At 48.4% G+C, this 20,026-nt stretch overlaps 1 protein-coding gene across 2 annotated transcripts in view; it reads right to left on the bottom strand.

The window, feature by feature from the left end:
• Positions 1 to 20,026, bottom strand: part of UPRT (uracil phosphoribosyltransferase homolog) — a 31,675-nt gene that overhangs the window by 7,753 nt on the left and 3,896 nt on the right. For both annotated transcript variants that reach the window (XM_081963718.1, XM_081963717.1), the window contains exon 2: positions 1 to 43. In XM_081963718.1, the coding sequence (XP_081819844.1) occupies positions 1 to 43 (43 nt within the window). The remainder of the gene's footprint in view (positions 44 to 20,026) is intronic.

Raw genomic sequence — 20,026 nt, 5'->3', positions numbered from 1 at the left:
CAAGCGATCAGCAGAAAATACGAAGTCACCTCTACTGGCTGTCCTGAACAAAAAAGCAGCAAGAAATCAGTTTTATTAGGGATTCAACTTTGGTTTGAATCACTTTGTTAGTTATCCCAGAATATTGAATATAATTAAATGTGACCCTAGCAACATGCACATTCATTTTATCTATTATTTTATGAGAGAATGTCTAGACTTTGCATTTACATCCGAGATCATCACCAAGGCCCGTCAACATTAATCATTATAGCAGCCGCCAATACGGCCAGAGAAAAACGCCATCAGAAAGATCTACTGAAGCCATCCTGCTATGGAATCCATGGGACTTTTTGTTTATTTCTTTGAGTAACAATAAGGAGACAGGATTATCTGTAAGCACATGAGCAAAACTACATTTATGTTAAGCCCCATCAAAAAGCTCAAAAATGAGCAGCATAGTAAGTTTAATAAATAAAACAAAATGGATCTTGCATTTCTCAGAGCTCAGTAACATTCTATACCCCTGCATTTTATTGAAATTAGCTTCTTTTAGTGCTTCTAGTCAGACTTAAAAGAACCTGACAAAAACATGTTATCATTTATCTTTTTGAAGCCTTTATTCATTATTTTAAGATATGAAAAAAGTTTGCAACAAACAAGTATCCTAGGATACTAAATAAGCAATCAACATAAACCATAATATAATACTCAATAAAAACAATCAACATAAATCACAAGATATAACAACAAAGTTATAGTCATAAGAAGCTAAGGAAATATGTAATAGAAAAGATGGGAAGGATAGTAGTAATACTGCCCTACTAGGTGGTTTGACATATAGCTAATCTGGTTCCCTATGGAGCAGGCTTTCCCTTGTCTTACATCCTCGTAACTCCACAGATTTCAAAGCCTTGTTAACATTCTCAACCTTCGATGGAGTTGCAGCTGTAGGTGGCAATAGCAGCAAGCTCAGACACAGAATATATGTTCCCTCGTCTCAAATTCAATCTATATTCACAGAGAAGATCTATGCCTTGTCATGTTCAGAGAGTCAGGAAGTTTTAAAAGAATGAAAAACAAGAGCAGAAGCTGTGAACTGGGTTGGGAAAAGCCAATAATTAACACGTGTTCTCCCCAGTTTCTGATTCTATTTTGGAATCTCCAGGAATCTGAAGAAAAGCCAGGTAACTTAAAACAGATAGCAGTGTAGGCAAAAATATTTTTCACATTATAAGATGCACCCCCCCCCAAAAAAAAGTGGGTGGAAATGTCTGTGCACCTTATAGAGCGAATGTTTCTGAAGCTTCGCCCACCCACCAGCCTCCCATCATTCGGCCGTTTTCAGCCTCCGCGCGTCCAGTTTTTGGCCCGTCCCAGGGGTTCTGTTCCATGGTGGCTGTGACCAGCGGCAATCCCCACCACCTGGAACGGGCTGAAAATGGGACATGCGGAGGCCGAAAATGGGGCGGAACAAGGGGTCAATATTCAGAGGGTTTCCACAGGCGGTTTGAGACCTCCAATCTGCTACGTTCAGAATCTAACTAAATCATTCTTCTAACAGAACAATACAATAGTAAAAGTTGGAGTATTCTCTGGAAGGCCAAGAATTACAGTGGGAGAAAAATCTCATTGCACAATTATTTCATCTCATTAGCCTAAGCTTTTTCTTTTCAGCAGCATAGTGGTAGCAGAAATTATAATTATGAAGGATTGCCCCCAGAAAAACTAGAGATTACAGATCTCTAAGAATGAGATGTTTTTGTGGGAAGTCAAAGATGGCTTTCAAAATAAGGTGCTTTACACAGAAAGCATCAACTTTAGTACACCGTAAACTTCTAACAAAGGCTAACAATCAATTTCAATTCAATTTCAATTTATTAGCGCTTATAGACCGCCCCCTCTCCCAAAAGGGACTCGGGGCGGTGTACAGTCCATGTCAAAGTACAAAATTAAAACAATTAAAGTTACTACATGGAGAATATATATATACAAATATAAAATGGATGGATGGATAAGAGGAGGATAAAAGATGTGCAGGACTGTATTGCTAATAAATAATTAAAATAAACAGACATTAAGATCCCAATACCCAATAAAATTAAGACTATAGAATAATACCCTTAAAAACCAGTAAAATATAAATGCCAGGAGATAGGCGTTGAAATTATGCCAGGCCAGCCAGTCGAAACAGGTGAGTCTTTAGTTTCTGCCGGAAGGAGCGGAAGTCGGTGGTGGTTCTAATGTCAGGGGGGAGGTCATTCCAGAGGGTTGGGCCCATCACAGAGAAGGCCCTACTCCTTGGCGTCGCCCGCTGGCATTGCCTAGCGGACGGCACCAGGAGAAGCCCCTCTCTGTGAGAGCGAATTGGCCGTTGGGATGTATGTGGGAGGACGCGATCCCGCAGGTAACTGGGCCCTATGCCATGGAGCGCTTTAAAGATGGTGGTCAAAACCTTGAAACGCACCCGAAAGACCACAGGCAGCCAGTGCAGCTCACGCAGGAGCGGTGTCACATGGGAGTACCTGGTACTCCCCATGACCGCCCGCGCGGCTGCGTTCTGGACTAGCTGCAGTCTTCGGGTGCGTCCCAAGGGAAGCCCCATGTAGAGAGCGTTACAGTAGTCCAGGCGAGACGTCACCAGTGCATGAGTGACCGTGCGTAGGGCATCCCGGTCCAGGAGGGGGCGCAATTGGCGCACCAGGCGAACCTGGTGGAACGCCCCCCTTGCCACGGCTGCCACATGATCATCCATTGACAGCCGGGCATCTAGGAGGACGCCCAAATTGCGCGCCCGTTCCACAGGGGGCAGCTGCTCGCCCCCTATGGCCAGCGTTGGAATTAGCTGACTGAACCGAGGTGCCGGTAGCCACAGCCACTCAGTCTTGGAGGGGTTGAGTTTGAGTCTGTTGTCCCCCATCCAGACCCCGACGGCTTCCAAACACCGGGACATCACTTCGACAGCCTCACTGGGGTGGTTTGGGGTTGAAACGTACAGCTGAGTATCATCAGCGTAGAGGTGGTACTCAACCCCAAAACCACGGATGATCTCACCCAGCGGCTTCACATATGTGTTGAACAGGAGAGGCGAGAGGACCGACCCCTGTGGCACCCCACAAGTGAGTGACCTCAGGGTCGACCTCTGCCCCCCCGTCAACACACATTGCGACCGGTCGGAGAGGTAGGAGCCGAACCACCGTAAAACGGTGCCTCCGACTCCCATCCCCTCCAGCCGGCGCAATAGGATACCATGGTCGATGGTATCAAAAGCCGCTGAGAGATCTAATAGGACCAGGATAGAGGAGCAACAACTCTGTGCTGTGTCCGGGTCGGAAGCCGGACTGGCGTGGGTCTAGATATTCGGATTCGTCAAGGTGTCGCGGAAATAGCTGCGCCACCACATTCTCAACAACCTTCGCTAAAAAAGGAAGGTTGGAGACTGGACGATAATTAGCCAACTCCATTGGGTCCAGTGAAGGCCTCTTGAGTAAGGGCCTCACCACCGCCTCTTTCAAGGCAGTTGGTAAGGATCCCTCACCCAATGAAGCGTTCACCAGGCCCAGAAGCCAGCCTCGTGTCACCTCCCAGGATGCCAGTACCAGCCAGGAGGGACACGGGTCCATTAAACATGTGGTGGGCCGCAGCCGTCCACGCAACCTGTCCAAATCCTCGGGGGCAACAGAGTCAAACTCCTCCCAGAGTGGTCTTACAAGACTCACTGTTGACGGCTCGTCCGGGCCACTGGAGGGGGCCCATCCGCTCCGGATCTGAGCGACTTTGTCCTGCAGATATTCCCCAAACTCCTCTGCTCTACCCTGCAAGGGCGCCACCCGCGCCCCCTGTGATAGGAGGGAGCGGGTCACCCTAAACAGGGCGGCAGGGTGGTTATCCGCGGACGCAATAAGAGCGGCACAATGTCTACGTTTGGCCGCTCTCAATGCCACAAGGTAGGTCCGTAAATAGGATCTTACCTGTGTTCGATCAGACTCGGAGCGTGAGGACCTCCACCTGCTCTCTAGACGTCTCCTATGGCGCTTCATCACCCCCAGCTCCTCGGTATACCAAGGGGCTCGGGCGGATTGCTGCCGCAGGAGAGGTCGCAAAGGCGCAACCCGGTCCAAGGCCCCAGCCACCGCCATATTCCAGGCGGCCACTAGGTCCTCCGACCGAGCGCGGGTCAGGGCTACAGGTAGCGGCCCAAGCTCCGTCTGGAACCTCTCCCGTTCCATCAGGTGCTTGGGGCGGTACCAGCTTGGACGAGCTGGCTCCGCCTCTTCACGGTGAGGGGTAGCGACAGGGAAGTCGAGCCGGAGACATGAGTGATCTGACCATGACAGGGGAGTGATAACTAGGTCCCCTATTCCCAGATCACTCGTCCACTGTTCAGATACAAAAACAAGGTCCAGTGTGTGACCACCCTCGTGTGTGGGGCCCTGAATTAGTTGGGTCAGGCCCATGGCTGTCATGGAAGCCATGAACTCCCGAGCCACCTCAGATGCTGCTCCCGTCGACGGCAGGTTGAAGTCCCCCATGACCATAAGCCTGGGGATCTCAACCACCGTCTCTGAGATCAGCTCGAGGAGCTCGGGCAGGGCCGCTGATGTATAGCGAGGAGCCAAGTATACAATCAGCAGGCCCAACTGCCTCCCTGGGCCCCATTTAACACCTAGGGACTCACAACCGGGTATCTGAGGGACAGTGAACTCTCTCGGTTCTAGACTCTCCCGAATAACTACCGCCACCCCGCCACCCTTACCCAGGACCCGGGGCTGATGGAATGCACGGAAACCCGGTGGGCACATTTCCACGAGGGATAAGCCACCCTCGTGGCCCAACCAGGTCTCCGTTATCCCTGCAAGGTCCAGCTCCCCCTCGGAGATCAACTCACTAATGAGGGGGGCCTTGTTGGTTACGGACCTTGCGTTGCACAGCATCAGCCGCATGCCCTGGCCCTGTAGTTCCTGACCACCCAGTCTGCGGGGGTTGGTACAAACGACCGGGCGTAGCCAACAGCCACGGTCTCCCAACCGACTTCGTGATTTTCTCCTGTCCTCGCATCCCCCCCTCCCCACGACCGATGTAATAAAACAACCCTCTACTGGAATAGCTTGTTCCCTCTCCCCCCCCACCCCGCTCACTCCCCTCCTTGACTCACCTGCTCGACTGGTGCTGGCTTCTCTCCCGGCCTGGTTAACCCACCCACCCTCCCTGGAACCCCCTAAGAACAGTGTAAAACATTTCGATAAAAAGCCCCTCAGCTTCCGTTTCTTCCACCTCTCGGGGTTCACAAACCCGTCATCAAGGCAGGCCCTTGAAAGCGCCAAGGGCCATACCTGCGAGAGAGGGGCCTCTCGCAGGCGGAGCAGGTCTAGCCTTGAGTAGATTGGTAAAATATTAAAACCCAATTGGGTAAGGTGCAGATGGTAATAGTTAATAGTTAATAGTCGGAGGCGAAGATGTTAAAGATGTTAAAGGGGAGCTGGGGGGGGGGGGGAGAATGTTCCCAATATTTCCAGAACGTGAGGGTGAAGCAGGTGGAGATATCATAAAAAATGGGGAACAATCAAGGTGGTTGAAAGTAGATGTAGTTACAGACGTGGGTTCTTTAGAAAATGGGGGGTGGCCTTCTAAGCCCAGCTATTCTTAGTCTTAGTCTGGTCTGGGCAGTCTGGTTCCAGGCCATCCCCAACCATTATTTAGGTCTTCTTCTTCTCCACTGGTTCCCAACATCCTCACCTTGACCCCCCTATCCGGCGTCTCAGTTCTCATTTCTCTTAACATTCGCAGCAGTTTGGGGAAACGCTTCCAAAATTATCCAGACACCAGAGCAAATTCCCGGGAGCCTGGGAGCAGCCAGGATACGGCCAGCTGTTATGGGGGAGTCCCTGGCTGCGGTTCTTTCCACACACCCAACACCGCAGCCATCTCCCAATGCCGTTCCCTGCTGCCCCCCCATTCTGCTCACCACTCAGTGTCCTCAGTGTCCTCTGGTGTCCTTCAGATATATAAGAGTTTAAATACTGGGATTCTTCTCTCTGGTTTTTTTCTGTAAGAAAATTGTTTCAACCCTGCTTCTTCTGCTGGCCAGCTGGCTACATGTGGCTTTTAAAATGATCCTATATGTCAAGAGCTTGGGAATTCAGAAGGTCCAGGCAGTTCAAATGAGTATAAAGATTTATTGCAAGCTTAAGCTCTCTACAAGAGTCTGAACTACTAAGGGTTGGGGGAAATTAGTGGTAGATAAGAAAGGCATTCAAGATGGGCTGGGTTTAGATCACTTGCGGGCGCAGGGACTCATGACATATGATGCATTTGACCCCTCCCTCAGGCTCAGCCTGGTCCTCCCCTACACTACAGGAAGTCTTCGACTTACAACAGTTCATTCAGTGACCGTTCAAAGTTACAACAGCACTGAAAAAGGGACTTATGACCATTTTTCAGTTACCTTTGTAGCATCCCTCTGAGCATGGGATCAAAATTCAAATGCTTGGCAACTGGTTCTTACTTATGACCATTTCTGTGTCCCCAAGGTCATGTGATCACAAGCAACAGGGATTCACTTAACAACCAGGTTACTAACTTATCAATGGCAGTGATTCACTTAACAACTGTGGCAAGAAAGGTCATAAAATGGGGCAAAACTCACTTAACACATTTTCACTCAACAACATAAATTTTGGGCTCAATTCTGGTTGTAAGACAAGGAATACCGGTATCTGGTCCAGGACTTCTTGTCTCCTGCTCCAGACCCCCCCCCCTTTTAACATCTGTTCTCAATTGAAGAAAACAAGAAAGCTGGGCATTATAACAATGAACAATTGTAATACTGATTCTGACAGGCCTAAAGCTTAAATCTGATTCATTAAAAAAAGCAAAGTCAGTTTTCAACTGAAGTAAACAGAATTTTTATAGAAGTGCTAAGTAACCAAAAACAATTATCGGCAGAAGAGAAACATAAAGAATTCCCCCATGTTTGCATTCAGTTAGTTAATTATGGATTTCACTAATAGACACATACTGTTCTGAGCTGCTTCTATGGAAACCAGCTCCCAAAATCAGCTGCCCCAAATCTCCCTTTTTATTGTAAACTGCGGCACTGTTGCCATTAGCCTTGAAATCAAACCAACCAACCTCTGCTCAAGTATTTTGTAAAATTTATTACCCTCAAAAAGATCAATATACTGATGTAAATAAGAAACACCCGTATTTCTTTATTTATTGAACATAGGCACCCTGGGTGTTGGGCAGCTAAAAACGAAACAGAAACACAATCTAAAGCAACAACGGTAGTGATCTCAGGAACAAATGCACTTCCTCACCCCTATCAGAGCTCTTCCGAGCACTTTGAGTCCAAGGCCTGGGACAATAACCAAGGTCTTCGCAGCCCCGTGAAGGCTGCCTGTGTCTCAAGAGGCCATTTGATCCACAAATGCCCTGAGAAAGGAGGCAGTCTTCCAAGGATCCCCCCCAAGTCACACTGCCTCAACGGCAGGCAGAAATATTTGGAGAGGCAGCCCCACAAGGAACCTGGCCCCATCTCATGTACGGCTTTAAGGATGACAGCCAGGACCTTGACCACTTCTCGGTGACCTTTGTCAGAAAGGCCAGCGCAGAGACTAAATGAACATTGTTTAGTATGGCTAGTTTCAAGGATGGCCTCCCACAAAAACATCCAGTTGCTGTTACTGCTGATACGGGCACTTGCCTACAATCCCAGCTTCCTCCTATAACTCCAGTTGGAAAACAGGCACTTAGCAGTGTTGCTGCCCTGCTGATGGTTCTCTACGGGGGCTGTGTCATTGTCACTCCAAACCATCGAACCTCCATTGGCGGCTGCCTAGCTGAGCACACCCACAGAGAGGGGTTACTCTCTGCTCAACATTAGGATTGGCCCCGCCATTTTTTCTGCCACATCAGGATAAAAAGCTAAGGGCACGTTCCACACAGTAGCCCTGTAGCCCGGCTCCACACCCCTCATCCACTACCTGAAAAAACTGTCTGCGGCATTCTGAAATCCTCTAACACCCAACAACAGCACGAGATGCCTGAGAGGGGGAAAAAGGTAAATATTTTAATAATTACAATTGTAGCATATTGGTTAAAAGGTTGGACCAGAAGCCAGAATACATAGGTACGAGACTACTAGCAGTTATGAAAACTCACTGTGTAACATTGGGCTACTCATTCTCTCTCTGTTTGGCTATTTTATTTGTGGGAATAAAATGAAGAATTGGAATGAAAGGTAGGATATAAGTCTAACAAAACAGTACACTGAAGAATTCTGGAGTGATGCCTCCTGAATTAATAGTGCATAGAACGTTGGTCTTTACCTGAACGTCTCTTTTCGGTAGACGAGAGGAAGGGGAGACTACTGGGATATTCTCACAGCCTGATTGGTCCAGAAGACTGAGGGAAATCTCTTTTAACCTCCTTCTTTCTCTGTGGTTCCCAGTTCCTCGAAGCCGCATGAGTAGAAACATACTGTCAAACAAAAACAGACAACAGACAGGGGACAACCTCCCCCAGCCCCTCACCCCGACTGATTACCAACTACGTCTTAATAGGGGTGGGATGTCGCCCCTCCCTCTCGTCTACCGAAAAGAGACGTTCAGGTAAGGACCAACATTCTTTTTCCGGTAGACTCGAGGGAGGGGAGACTCCTGGGACATACCCAAAAGCTCAGTGCCTGGGAGGGAAACTAAGACTCGGGGGAAGGGGCTGTCGCTACCTGTTGTAGGACCCTATGCCCAAAGGACGCCTCAGCCGATGCAAGGGCATCCAGCCGGTAGTGGCGGATAAACGGAGTCGGGGAGGCCCAAGTGGCCGCCCGGCAAATGTCTTCGAATGGAGCCCTCGTGGCCCACTCTGCTGTAGTAGCGGAACTCCGTGTGGAGTGGGCCGTGATCCCTGAGGGGGGAGGCCGGCCCGAAGACTTGTAGGCCGTGGAGATGGCCTGTCGTAACCACCTGCCAATGGTGGCCGAGGAAACCCTGGCACCCAAGGAGCCTGGTTGGAATGAAATGAAGAGGGCCTCATATCTACAGAAGGAGGACGTGTGTCGGAGATAAATGTGCAAGGCGCATTTTGGGTAGGATGACCTCCTGCGCTCGATGGAAGGGCAAATTGACTTTAGGGAGAAAGGTAGGATCCAACCTCAGAACTACTCTATCCTGGTGGAACTGGCAGAGTTTGTACTTAGATGACAGGGCCCCTAACTCGGAGATGTGTCTGCTGAGGTCACGGCGACTAGGAACGCCACCTTGAGAGATAGAAGCCTAAGGTGAATTGTGTGCAAAGGGAGTCCCCGTCAGGGCCCTAAGTACAAGAGGCAGGTCCCAGGTTGGGAACCTATGAACAGGGGGAGGCCATAAATTAGCGGCCATCCTTAGGAACCTCTTGACAAAGGGATGTTGAGGCAAAGACGAGCAACCTTCCCCCGGCAGAATTGAGGGCAGAGCCGCTACCTGCCACCGTAGGGTATTATGGGAGAGCCCCCGCCCCATCCAGGCCTTTTTGTAGGAAATACAGAATTTGAGCGACTGAGGCCTCCGTCAGACAAATGCTGAATGGGCCGCACCACTTAACAAATGCAGCCCACGTGGAGTTGTTGGTGGAGGGGCGTGTTGACACCTCGATAGTTGCTATAACTCGAGAGGACAAGTTGGCACTTTTCAGGAGGCCCCACTCAAGCGCCAGGCAGTCAAGTGGAACCACTGGGGCTCCAGATGGATTAAGACCCCTGGCGTAGGGAAAGCTCCTCCCGGGGAATCCTCCACGGGGAAGAGATCGAGAGCTGGGCGAGGTCCGTAAACCAAGGCCATCTGGGCCAGTAAGGGGCGATCAGAATGATGTCTGCCCTCTCTACCACTGCCTTCCTCAGGGTCCCTGGGATCAGAGGGAGAGGGGGGAAGGCATACAACAGGCCCGGAGGCCATCTGCTCCAGAGAGCGTCCGTCTCTTCTGCGGCCCAGGCTGGAAAATGGGTGAACAATCTCGGGAGCTGAGCATTCGATGGGATTGCAAACAAATCCACCAATGGATCGCCGAACCTCTGGCAAATCTTCTAGAAGATGTCTGGTAGAAGCTGCCACTCCCCGTGGTCGACAGTCGCGCGCTCAACCAATCGGCCTGGTGGTTGGCCATGCCCGAAATGTGCTCCGATACCACTGGCACCAGATGTCTCTCCGCCCAGGAGCCTAGTTTCAGAGCCTCCAGTCAAAGGGCTTTGGAGTGAGTGCCACCTTGGCGGTTTATGTGGGCCTTTGTGGCCACATTGTCCATCAACAGAAGAACGTGACGACCCTCTATCGTGTCTCTGAACTGGTGGCGAGCCAGTCTGTCGGCCTTCAGCTCCAGCCAGTTTATATTGTGGCAAAGGTCCGACCGGGTCCAACAGCCCTGCGCCATGTCGGAGTCTGAGGGACATCTGACGACGACGTTCCGGATCCCGGGGTGGCAGAAAGGTTCTGAAGGTGGTCGGGGGCATGGAAAGGAACTCCAGGCAGAGTCCGTTCCAGATAGTGGATCGAATCCAGGCATCTGAAGTCACGTGATCCCACAGATCCGCAAACAGTTCCAGGCGGCCTCCTATGGGAATGCTCGGATTGGAGTCATTTCCCTTTGTGGAAGGGGTGGCCACCCTCCCCTCGAAAGGGCCGTCTGGACTGGCCCTGGAAACTGCCTCTGTCCTGGTAGTAGGGCCTCTGGAAAAACGTATCTGATCTATAAGGGGCATATCTCTGTTGTTGATTCTCTGGTTCAGGGGCCCTGAAGGACTGCCTGTGGTACGAGGACGGACGATTGTCTGTCTTCTTGGTGTTGGTTGGCAAGACCTTCTTTCTGTCCCTATTCTCTATGAGAAGGGGATCCAAACATTCACCAAAAAGATTGGGTTCAGAGTAGGGTGCAGCCGCCAAGCCTCACTTGGACCTATTATCCATCTGCCAATTGCGCAACCATAACAGCTGCCTAGACGTCACCAAGGTGGCCAGGGCTCGGGATGAGTACTTTACAGCATCTAAGGTGGTATCTGCAGAGAACTGCGTGGCAGCAATGATCTTTGTAATATCCTGATGAAATCTCCCATCCTGGATCGGAATGCGATCCTGCAACTGACGAAGCCACATGATGGCTGACCGGTTAAAATAGGAGGCAGCTGCAGTGGACTTTATTGCCCATGTGGAGGCGTTGAAGTTTTACGTGTAAGTTCTGCCCGCTTGTCCTCTGGTTTCAACTTATCAGCCACATCCCCTGTCACTACTGAGGAAGCATTAGCGAGGGAGGCTATAGGAGGGTCGATGTTAGGCAACTGGAGAGGCTGGGAAAAGGCCTTCTCCATATTGTAGAAGTGGCGGTCGTTGCTCCTGGGATTGGGAAAGGTAGAGGGGCAAGCCCACTGATTCTTTACCACCTCTAGAAAAAGGGGAGGAGCAGGAACCTCCTCCTTATTGGCCGCTGTATTAGAGAACATGACCAAGTTGGGGTCTCTGGGAGGGGGAATGGCAGGATCCCCTGTACTGACCTTAGTGGTCTTCTTTGCCTTGTGCAATGAAGGTTTCAACTTGGGGGGAGCAAAGAGATTGGGGAAGGCCGGAGGATCCGGGAGAACAGTGTCCTCATCCTCCGAGAACCCCATGTCCTGGCACGGATCCTCCCCTACCACTGAACCCTCACTAACTACTGAGGGAGAAGGAGGCCTCGCAGACTGGAGTCTAAGATCAGAGGAGCTTCTGGCTTGAGGAGGCCCCTGTGGACTAGGCTCCCTATAGGATTGCTGATCCCTCAAGGAAACTGCAGAGGCAACCCCTTTTGAAATGGCAGAGGAAATAAGCCTCTTAATGCTCTCAGGGAGCAATTCCAGATCCTCAAACTCATCCTCAGAGTGTCCCGGATCGGGGCCCTGTGGAGCTAGGGTGCAGGGAGGAAGGAATCCCCTAGATGAACCCTCCAATGGATCCTCAACCACCTCCCTCAAGCCATGGGGTGAGACAGGAGGGGAGGGGGAAATTTCCAGGCCTGAATGCCTGTGTGCCCCAACAGGAGAGATAGAAGGGGAAGAAGGACTGAATCCCCTGGGGGGTGAAGCTGAATGAGCAGATACCGGCCTTAATGGAGGCCTAGATCTGGAGGGAGAGGAAGGCTTGTTGGCTTGTTGTTCTGCCCTAGCAATTACTTTTTCCAGAGCCTTTTGGCGCCTGGTCGCATCCCTCTGGGTAGCTCTGGAAGGCCGCTGTAGGTTTGACCGCTGCTGCCCTAGTTCTGGGCCCTTCCCTCTCCTCGGGCACGTTCTCCCCCCCCCTGGGCCATCGAAGTGGTCTGCCTGCTCTCCGCCATTGGATCCACTCACGTGTCCTGAGGGTGCTGCTCCCCAAAGTCACCAGCCGGTGCAAGGGCCTTGCGAGAGGAAGGATTGGGCTGCTGAGGCTAAACTTGCCAGTCCAACACTGGCCGCGATACAAGTGGTAATTTTCGGGGCTTACAAATGGCCTCTTCCATGTTCGTGCCTCCAAAATGGCCGTCCCGTGTGCACAGCCAAAATGGCCAACGGAGGACTCTGCGCGCTGCAAATGGCTTTTTTCCTTCAGCCGCGGCTTGAAAAGGCTTGCTGCAGCTCATTGCAACCAGGCGCGGCTTGCAAAGCTGAAATTAATAGCCCTCAGCCTGATCGTAGCCTCTGGCCAGCAGTCCTTCCCACAGAGCTGCGAAAGGAGAGCCTGACACACCCGCAGTTCCAGGGATCGGTCAGAGCTCCCGAAGACCACAGGAGGAGAGCGGAGCCAATTTTGCTCTCTCCCTGGCTTGCTGCAAGACAGAGGACCCTGTCCCTGCAAGTGGCAGCTCAAACAATTTGGAATTTAGAATAGCCAATATATATCTAATTAATATAAATTTTTACTTACTCTGGGAACTCATACAGAGTTTGGACCAAAGACTGAGAGGAACTGGGAACCACAGGGAAAGAAGGAGGTTAAAAGAGATTTCCCTCAGTCTACTGGACCTATCAGGCTGTGAGAAAGGGCATTGGTACTTACCTGATACACTTCTTCTCATAGTGGGGGAGGAGTATCCAGACTGGGCTAACCTTGTCCTCTCACTGATTGGACTGAGTCAGATAAGCTCTTGGGGACACGCCCACTGGTCACCAGGTGCTACCCAGTTATCGGCGAAGAAGTCTATCCGACTCGTTGTACCATTCACTCCAGACTTCTTAAAACATATATCATCTTTTATTGTATCAAACAACAACATAACTTAAAAACCGTCAACATAACACTTTATCAACTTAACATTGTCAGAAAGGGGCTGGATACTCCTCCCCCACTATGAGAAGAGGTGTATCAGGTAAGTACCAACGCCCTTTCTCCATAGTGAGGGGGAGGAGTATCCAGACTGGGACATACCAAAGCCTACATGTCCCTAGGGAGGGAGACCCTTAGGGCCCATGGCCCCCCCAACTCCTGGTCCACTTTAAAGAAGACCCTGTCCGTGGATAAAGGTGAAGGGCCCGCAGTGGGGGATGCCCACTGGCGCTTGACCAGGTCAAGGAAGGCCTTGGGCGTAGGTATCGTGTCAGCCTCGATGGTCTGCTCATCAAAAATGTTCTCCACTGAGAAGCCCTGGCGTGGAGGTGGAACCTCTGTAGCTTTGTTGCCCAGCTTGGCTACTGTCTTGGCCTTGAAGAGCAGAGATTTGAATAGCGAAGGCTGGAAGAACCTGGTGAATGTAGGCTTGGGAGGCGGCATGCATTCATCATCCAACAGCTTGCTCTCCCTCATCTCTTCCTCCTCACTTTCCAGGTCGCTGTCCTCCTGAGATGAGGCTGAGGAACTGGGAAGGTCTTCCTTCTGGACATCCAGGTAGTCACGGGCCCTGGGAAGGGAAGGAGGGGCCCCCTGTGGCTGTGACTGTTGGAATGCCGCTGCCATGCATTGCTGAAAGGCCCTCATCATCATCTCCTGGAAATTGGGTGCCCCTATGGGAGAGGGCTGTCCCATGCCTCCCTGTGCCGGAGGAATGCCCAAGCCTAGAGATCCTGTGGGCAGGGCTGCTCCCACTGCAGAAAGGGAGGGGGATTGCCTCCCCTGAGCAGGGCCCCAAAGGCCAGAAGTGTCTATAGGGATCCTAGCTTGCATGGCTGGGTTCTCCTCTGTGGCTCCAATGGGGGAAGGAGTCCCTGGAGCCTGCCCCTCTGTGCCCATGCCTGGGATGCTCTTGTGACTGCTTGCCTCCTTGCAGAGCCTTTCCAAGGTCTGATGCCTTCGCTTCTCGTACTTGGAAGGTGGCTTTCTGCCCCCCCTTCCCTTGGATCTGCCCTGGGGGAGAGGTGCTTCTGTTTTGATTTAGCCTTTCCTCCCCACCTCCCAAGGGGAGTCTCTGGGAAGGCCACTGACCTGGTTGGATGCTCTTCTGCCCCTCCGGTGGGGCTGCTGGCCAGATTAGCAGCTGCCTGGCTCCCTTCTTCCTCGTCTTGGATGACGTGGATCCTCTCGGCTTCAAAATGGCACCGCGCGGCTTAAAAGAAAGGGCGTGACTTTTAAAATACTCACCTAGCCGCTGGGGCTTTCCGGAGCTGCCACGCGCCCTTGCCGCTTGATTCCAAGCCTCCTGCCTCTGTCCGGTGCCGCTGTGGCCAGGGATCTCCTTTTTGGCTCCTCTGCGCTCTTCTCGCCACGTGGAGGGAGGGCGGGCGCCCCACGGCGCTTGGGAAAGCCGCGGTTCGCTGCTCAACCCAAGGGGAGCAGCGGAGCGCTCCTGCGTCTAGCGAACCTCCGCAGCAGGGCTTGCCTCCAGGAGGCTTGTGCCTTCTTTTCCTGCTTGCCTGGCAACAGTCCTCACTGAGTGACTCCGGTCTCACTCAGTGGCCAGGGCAGCATGCCACCCCAGGGGGGCTTGTGGCAGTCCTTGCTGGGATCAGAGGCTATAACGCGGCACTGGGAGGCAAAATCCGCGGATCCAAACCTTTTCCTTGCTTTGATTTGCATTTTTTTCTGGAGAATCAGAATGGTCAACCATCCAGTGAGTGGACTGAGTCGATAACAGGGTAGCACCTGGTGACCAGTGGGCGTTCCCAAAGAGCTTATCTGACTCAATCCAATCAATGAGAGGACACGGTTAACCCAGCCTGGATACTCCTCCCCCTCACTATGGAGAAAAGGTGTGTCTTATACTCCGAAAAATACGGTAAATACTTTGAGGGTAAAATATGAATCTTCCATCAAAACAATTATTTGAGATCATTCATTACCCTAAAAGCCTCCTCATTCCTACAGGATATTTTCAGAAGTTCTGCACCTGCTTACATGCAATATTCCTTATCAGCTTGATAACACACATCCATCCGCATGGATTCTTTCTTACATTAGCTTCTTTCTCGTCTTTTCTTTGCCATAACACACATTTCTCTAATGATGCAACACAGACTGAACTTAGAAAAATGCCCTTTGGTGAGAGACAACTTTTCCATATTAAGGATTTCACACTTTCCTCCGCTGCTTTCTGCACGTTTTGAGTTATAAATTAATGAATCCTTCAGCACATTAATTGTACAACATATTCTAGATATTGAAAACTATAATCGTTTCAATACTAAAAGGAAATAATTTGAGTGAGACATTTTTATAACAGGATTACGCTGCTCCTAACACAGTGGGTCATTGCTGAGTGCAGCAATAACAAATGTATGAAGTCAGCGAAAGCAAGCCAATAATTCTACTTGCCCCGGAGCATGCAACTAATCAAGAGGCTGCCGAGTACAATTTGTACATGAGGAAAAGCTCCAGGCCATCGTCTCTTTCAATAGGAAAGGATAACATTTTCTTCAAATTGAACTCAGCTGTCTCTGACATTATGGACATGCCCATGTCAATTTTGGGCAGCAGTACGGAAGGGGGTTGCCACTGCCTTCAGGAACTGCTGCTCGGTTGACAAACCCAGACATGGTCAGCCAGGTGCTGCCACCCACTGAGGCTTATGTCAAAGCAGAGAGTCAGAGCACGGGGAGTTTGGAAGTAGCTGCTCCAACGGCTTTACAAAAAGGAATCAATCGCTGTAGGCACAGCTCCATGAGCCACTAAAATAAATCAGGCCAGTGTTCTTTACAAAGATGACCACACCCACCACAGGCTATATTAGAACAAAATATCCCTGGCCAAGTGAAGCTGGAGGCTGACCCTTGGGGAATGTCTGCCCCCAGCCATGAAAGCTCATGCAATACCTTGGACCAGTGGTTCTCAACCTTCCTAATGCCGCGACCCTTTAATACAGTTCCTCATGTTGTGGTGACCCCCAAGCATAAAATTACTTTCTCTGCTACTCTATAACTGTACTTTTGCTACTGTTATGAATCATAATGTAAATACCTGATATGCAGGATGTATTTTTATTGTTATAAATTGAACATAATTAAAGCATAGTGATTAATCACAAAAACAATATGTAATTATATATTGTGAAATATTTATTTCTAATTACAAATAAATGAAATTTTGTCTTGAAGCATGGTGTAGCTTTGTTTTTTCTTGCCTAGGTGTTAAGAGTTTACTTCTACTCCCCTCTTCTTTGGGGCAGCCTCCCAGATATTGGAAGACTGCTATCATATCACCCTTAAGTCCTTCTTTTCATTCAACCAGACATACCCAGTTCCTGCAACTGTTCTTCGTATGTTTGAGCTTCCAGTCCCCTAATCCTCTTGGTTGCTCTTCTTTGTACTTTTTCTAGAGTCTCCACATCTTTTTTATAGAGGCAGCCAACATCTTGTCTGCTCCTAAATTTTGGGTCTGAAAAGAATCACATCCTGGAGGCTAGACAATCTCGGCTGCTATACAATCATACACACACATACACAAAGACACACAGTGGCTTTATTCCCACAGCCTCCTTAACTAAGTTGCCTGCAGCTGCATTCACAAACTTGCTTACCCTGCCTGGATGGATCTTCAACCTGGTTTGGGGTTGTTTGCAGGAGTGCTCTTAATCTTGGTGGTGGTGGTAAGCTTAATCTTAATTTATTGGGCAAATGTCGTGCATTGTTTATTTTTAATTTTTTTAAAAAAGTGTTTTATTTTCTCTTTCAAGTTCATTCACAAATATACACTGTTATAATGACCATTAATTATATCATTATCATTTATCCTTATTTTCTTACAAATATATAGAATACAGTTTGAATCACTTTCTTGCCACCCCATTTTATTTTGCAACAACCTTGCTCCTTCTATCTTCTCTACCTCCCTTGACTTCTTCTTTCCTCCTCTCCTTCCTCCCTTCTTCTTCCCCTCTCTTTCCTCCCCTCCTCTCTTCTCCTCCCTCTTCCCCTCTCTCCTACTCTTAATTCCCCTCCCTTACTTCCTCTGTTTTTACCCTTTCTTCCTTTTTCTCCTCCTCCTTCCTTCTTCCCCTCTTTCCTCCCCTCCTCCTCTCTCTTACCCCTCTCTCCTACTCTTAATTCCCCTCCCTTACTTCCTCTGCTTTACCCTTTCTTCCTTTCCCTCCTCATCTTTCCTCCTTTCCGTTGTTGCCCTTGCTTATTTACTTTCTCTGATGGGTTCTCGGGTGGCATTTCAGCGATCCCAGCTTTATATTTTCATACGTATCATTTTCTGTTACATTTTATTTCTAATATTAATTCCACTTGTATCATTTTTTTAATTGTTTACTTGCATTGCATTTTTTTGCTCTTTTCCTTTGTGCATGGTTTATGGTACTTTTAACAAGCAGGTTTTCATTGTGTCAATGGGGCCAATTTGGGCTCCTGAGCTTGGTTCACCTTTGGCAACTACAATTTGAGGTTTTTGCTGGAAATTGGCATTTATTTCTGTGTTTCCGCAAAAAAACACTCATTGCAGATAATGGATTTGTATAACGATTGCCATAAAAATGGTTGTAAAATCAGGCATGGTCATATGGTGACCAAGTTCTTGACCAGCACTATTTACAACTGTAACTTTGGGTTCAATTCTAAGTCAAGGATTACCTGGAGTAACCTTTACATGAAGCATTCTCCTCGCCCCTCAGTGTTTATAGCAAGTAGCTAAAGCTTAAATTTGGTGCAGAACTAGACTTTATCCATCTCTTCTCATTTTTTTACCTTCTTTTAGCAAAGAATGACATGCTACTGATCTTTACAAATGCTCTGGAAGTCTTATACACAATGAAACTCAAAATGCTATAAAAAAGCTAATGCTTCCATTACACAGGAAGTACATAATTAGACATTATGAGATTAACACTGCAATAAATTAGTGAACTGTTTACAAGGTGAGAAGCAAAGACATTTGTGGTGTAAGCTCTATGATTTTTCAAATCTTCAATAGTAAAGTAGCATTTGTTTTCATAGCATTTTATTGAAGACACACGAGACCATTTGAAGCAAAAGGCTGCAATTTGCTATTACTGATGGCCCTATAGATCTCATACTTAAAATTTTCTCATGGGTCCTGCAATGCCCTGCTTCATTGGTATTCAAGAGCACGTGATGATCTTGTTTCAAAGCTTTTGCTATATCCTATTTGTGGGCTTACAACCAAAAAGGAAAAATGTATTTTGAAATCGTTCTGAGAACACAAAGTTCTGGCTTCATATTGCAGCTACACTATGGGTTCTTTTGCTTCCAACTTCACTAATATTATAATAACAGGGTTAATGCATCACAGTAAGATGATTTTGTTAACAATGATCACTAAATGAATCACAATGAGCTTTATTCTATACATTAGGTCAAACTATATAACTTTATAAGCACAGTGGAGTTCACAGTAATGCTAAGTCAGGGTTGGAGTACACAACCTTTCTTGCATAAAGGCACACTTAAGTCTTTGGGTGGCATGAGAGCCCCCAGTCAAATGTGATGATCTTGTTTCAAAGCTTTTGCTATATCCTATTTGTGGGCTTTCATTTTTATATTTCTGCACTGTTTATCATGATTGCATGTTATTTTGACTGCAAGATGCCATCAGTATATGAAATGGATAGAATCCTTCTTACCTACATAAGGGAACAGAAACAAGCCATGGACCCTAATGTAATTCTTTCTCAAGTACACTTCAGATCTGAGCCAGCAAATATTTTTCTGTATGCTGGAAGTATCAGCTTTGGCAATCTTAATCATCTATTTTGCCGAGTACTGTGAATATGACCCTAAACAATTAAGAACCTGAAACATTACTGTAATCTTGAAGTCAAATCCAAATTTGTAGCCCAGTTCTTATAGGACTGATGATATACAGTCTCAAAAGTGACTTCTCCCTGTTAATTCCCTTAACCATTCATCATATGATTTAACCTCCAGACCACTTATCATTTTGATTGCTCTTTGTTGCACTCTTTCTAGGATCTCAGTCTTTTTTGTATTGTAGCAACCAGAATTGGACACAGTATTCCAAGTGTGTCCTTACTGGTGCAATATAGAGGTACTATCACTTCTTGTGATCTTGATGCCCTCTGTTGATGCATCCTAGGACTGCATTGGCTTTTTGGTAGCTGCAGCACACTGCTGAATCATGCTTAAGTAGTGGTCCACCCTTTCACAGTTACTATTGTTGAGTCAGGTACTGCCTATTCTGTACCTGTACATTAGGTTTATCTTGCCTAAGTGTAATACCTTACTTTTCTCACTACTGTACTGTGTTTGTTGGACAGGGCCTAGTGTTGAAATCTGTCAAGATCCCCCTGTATCCCAAGTCTATCTTCTAAACTGTTAGTTATTCCACGCAGCTTGGTGTCATTTGCAAATTTCATGAGCTCCCCTTCTATTCCCTCATTTAGATGATTTATGAAGTACTGGGCCCTAGACAAAACCTTGAGTACCCCACTGCATGCTTCCCTCCATGTAGATGTAGTTCCATTAACTCTGAGTTTACTTGGTCACCAACTGTGAAACCATCTGGTGGAGGTGATGCAGTCTTATCCCACATTGTTCTATCTTTCCAAAACGTAGGCTGTGATCGACTTGTCAAATGCCTCACTGATACTGCAGTCCAAGTAAACTATATCCACAGTATTTCCCCATCCACTAATTTAGTTACTTTATCAAAGAAGGCAATAAGGTTTG

This window comes from Natrix helvetica (genome assembly GCF_964273705.1).
Source record: "Natrix helvetica genome assembly, chromosome: 11".
In the NCBI taxonomy this organism is placed as follows: domain Eukaryota; kingdom Metazoa; phylum Chordata; class Lepidosauria; order Squamata; family Natricidae; genus Natrix; species Natrix helvetica.
The sequence above is the reverse complement of the archived record's forward strand: the minus strand, read 5'-3'. Positions and strand labels throughout refer to the sequence as shown.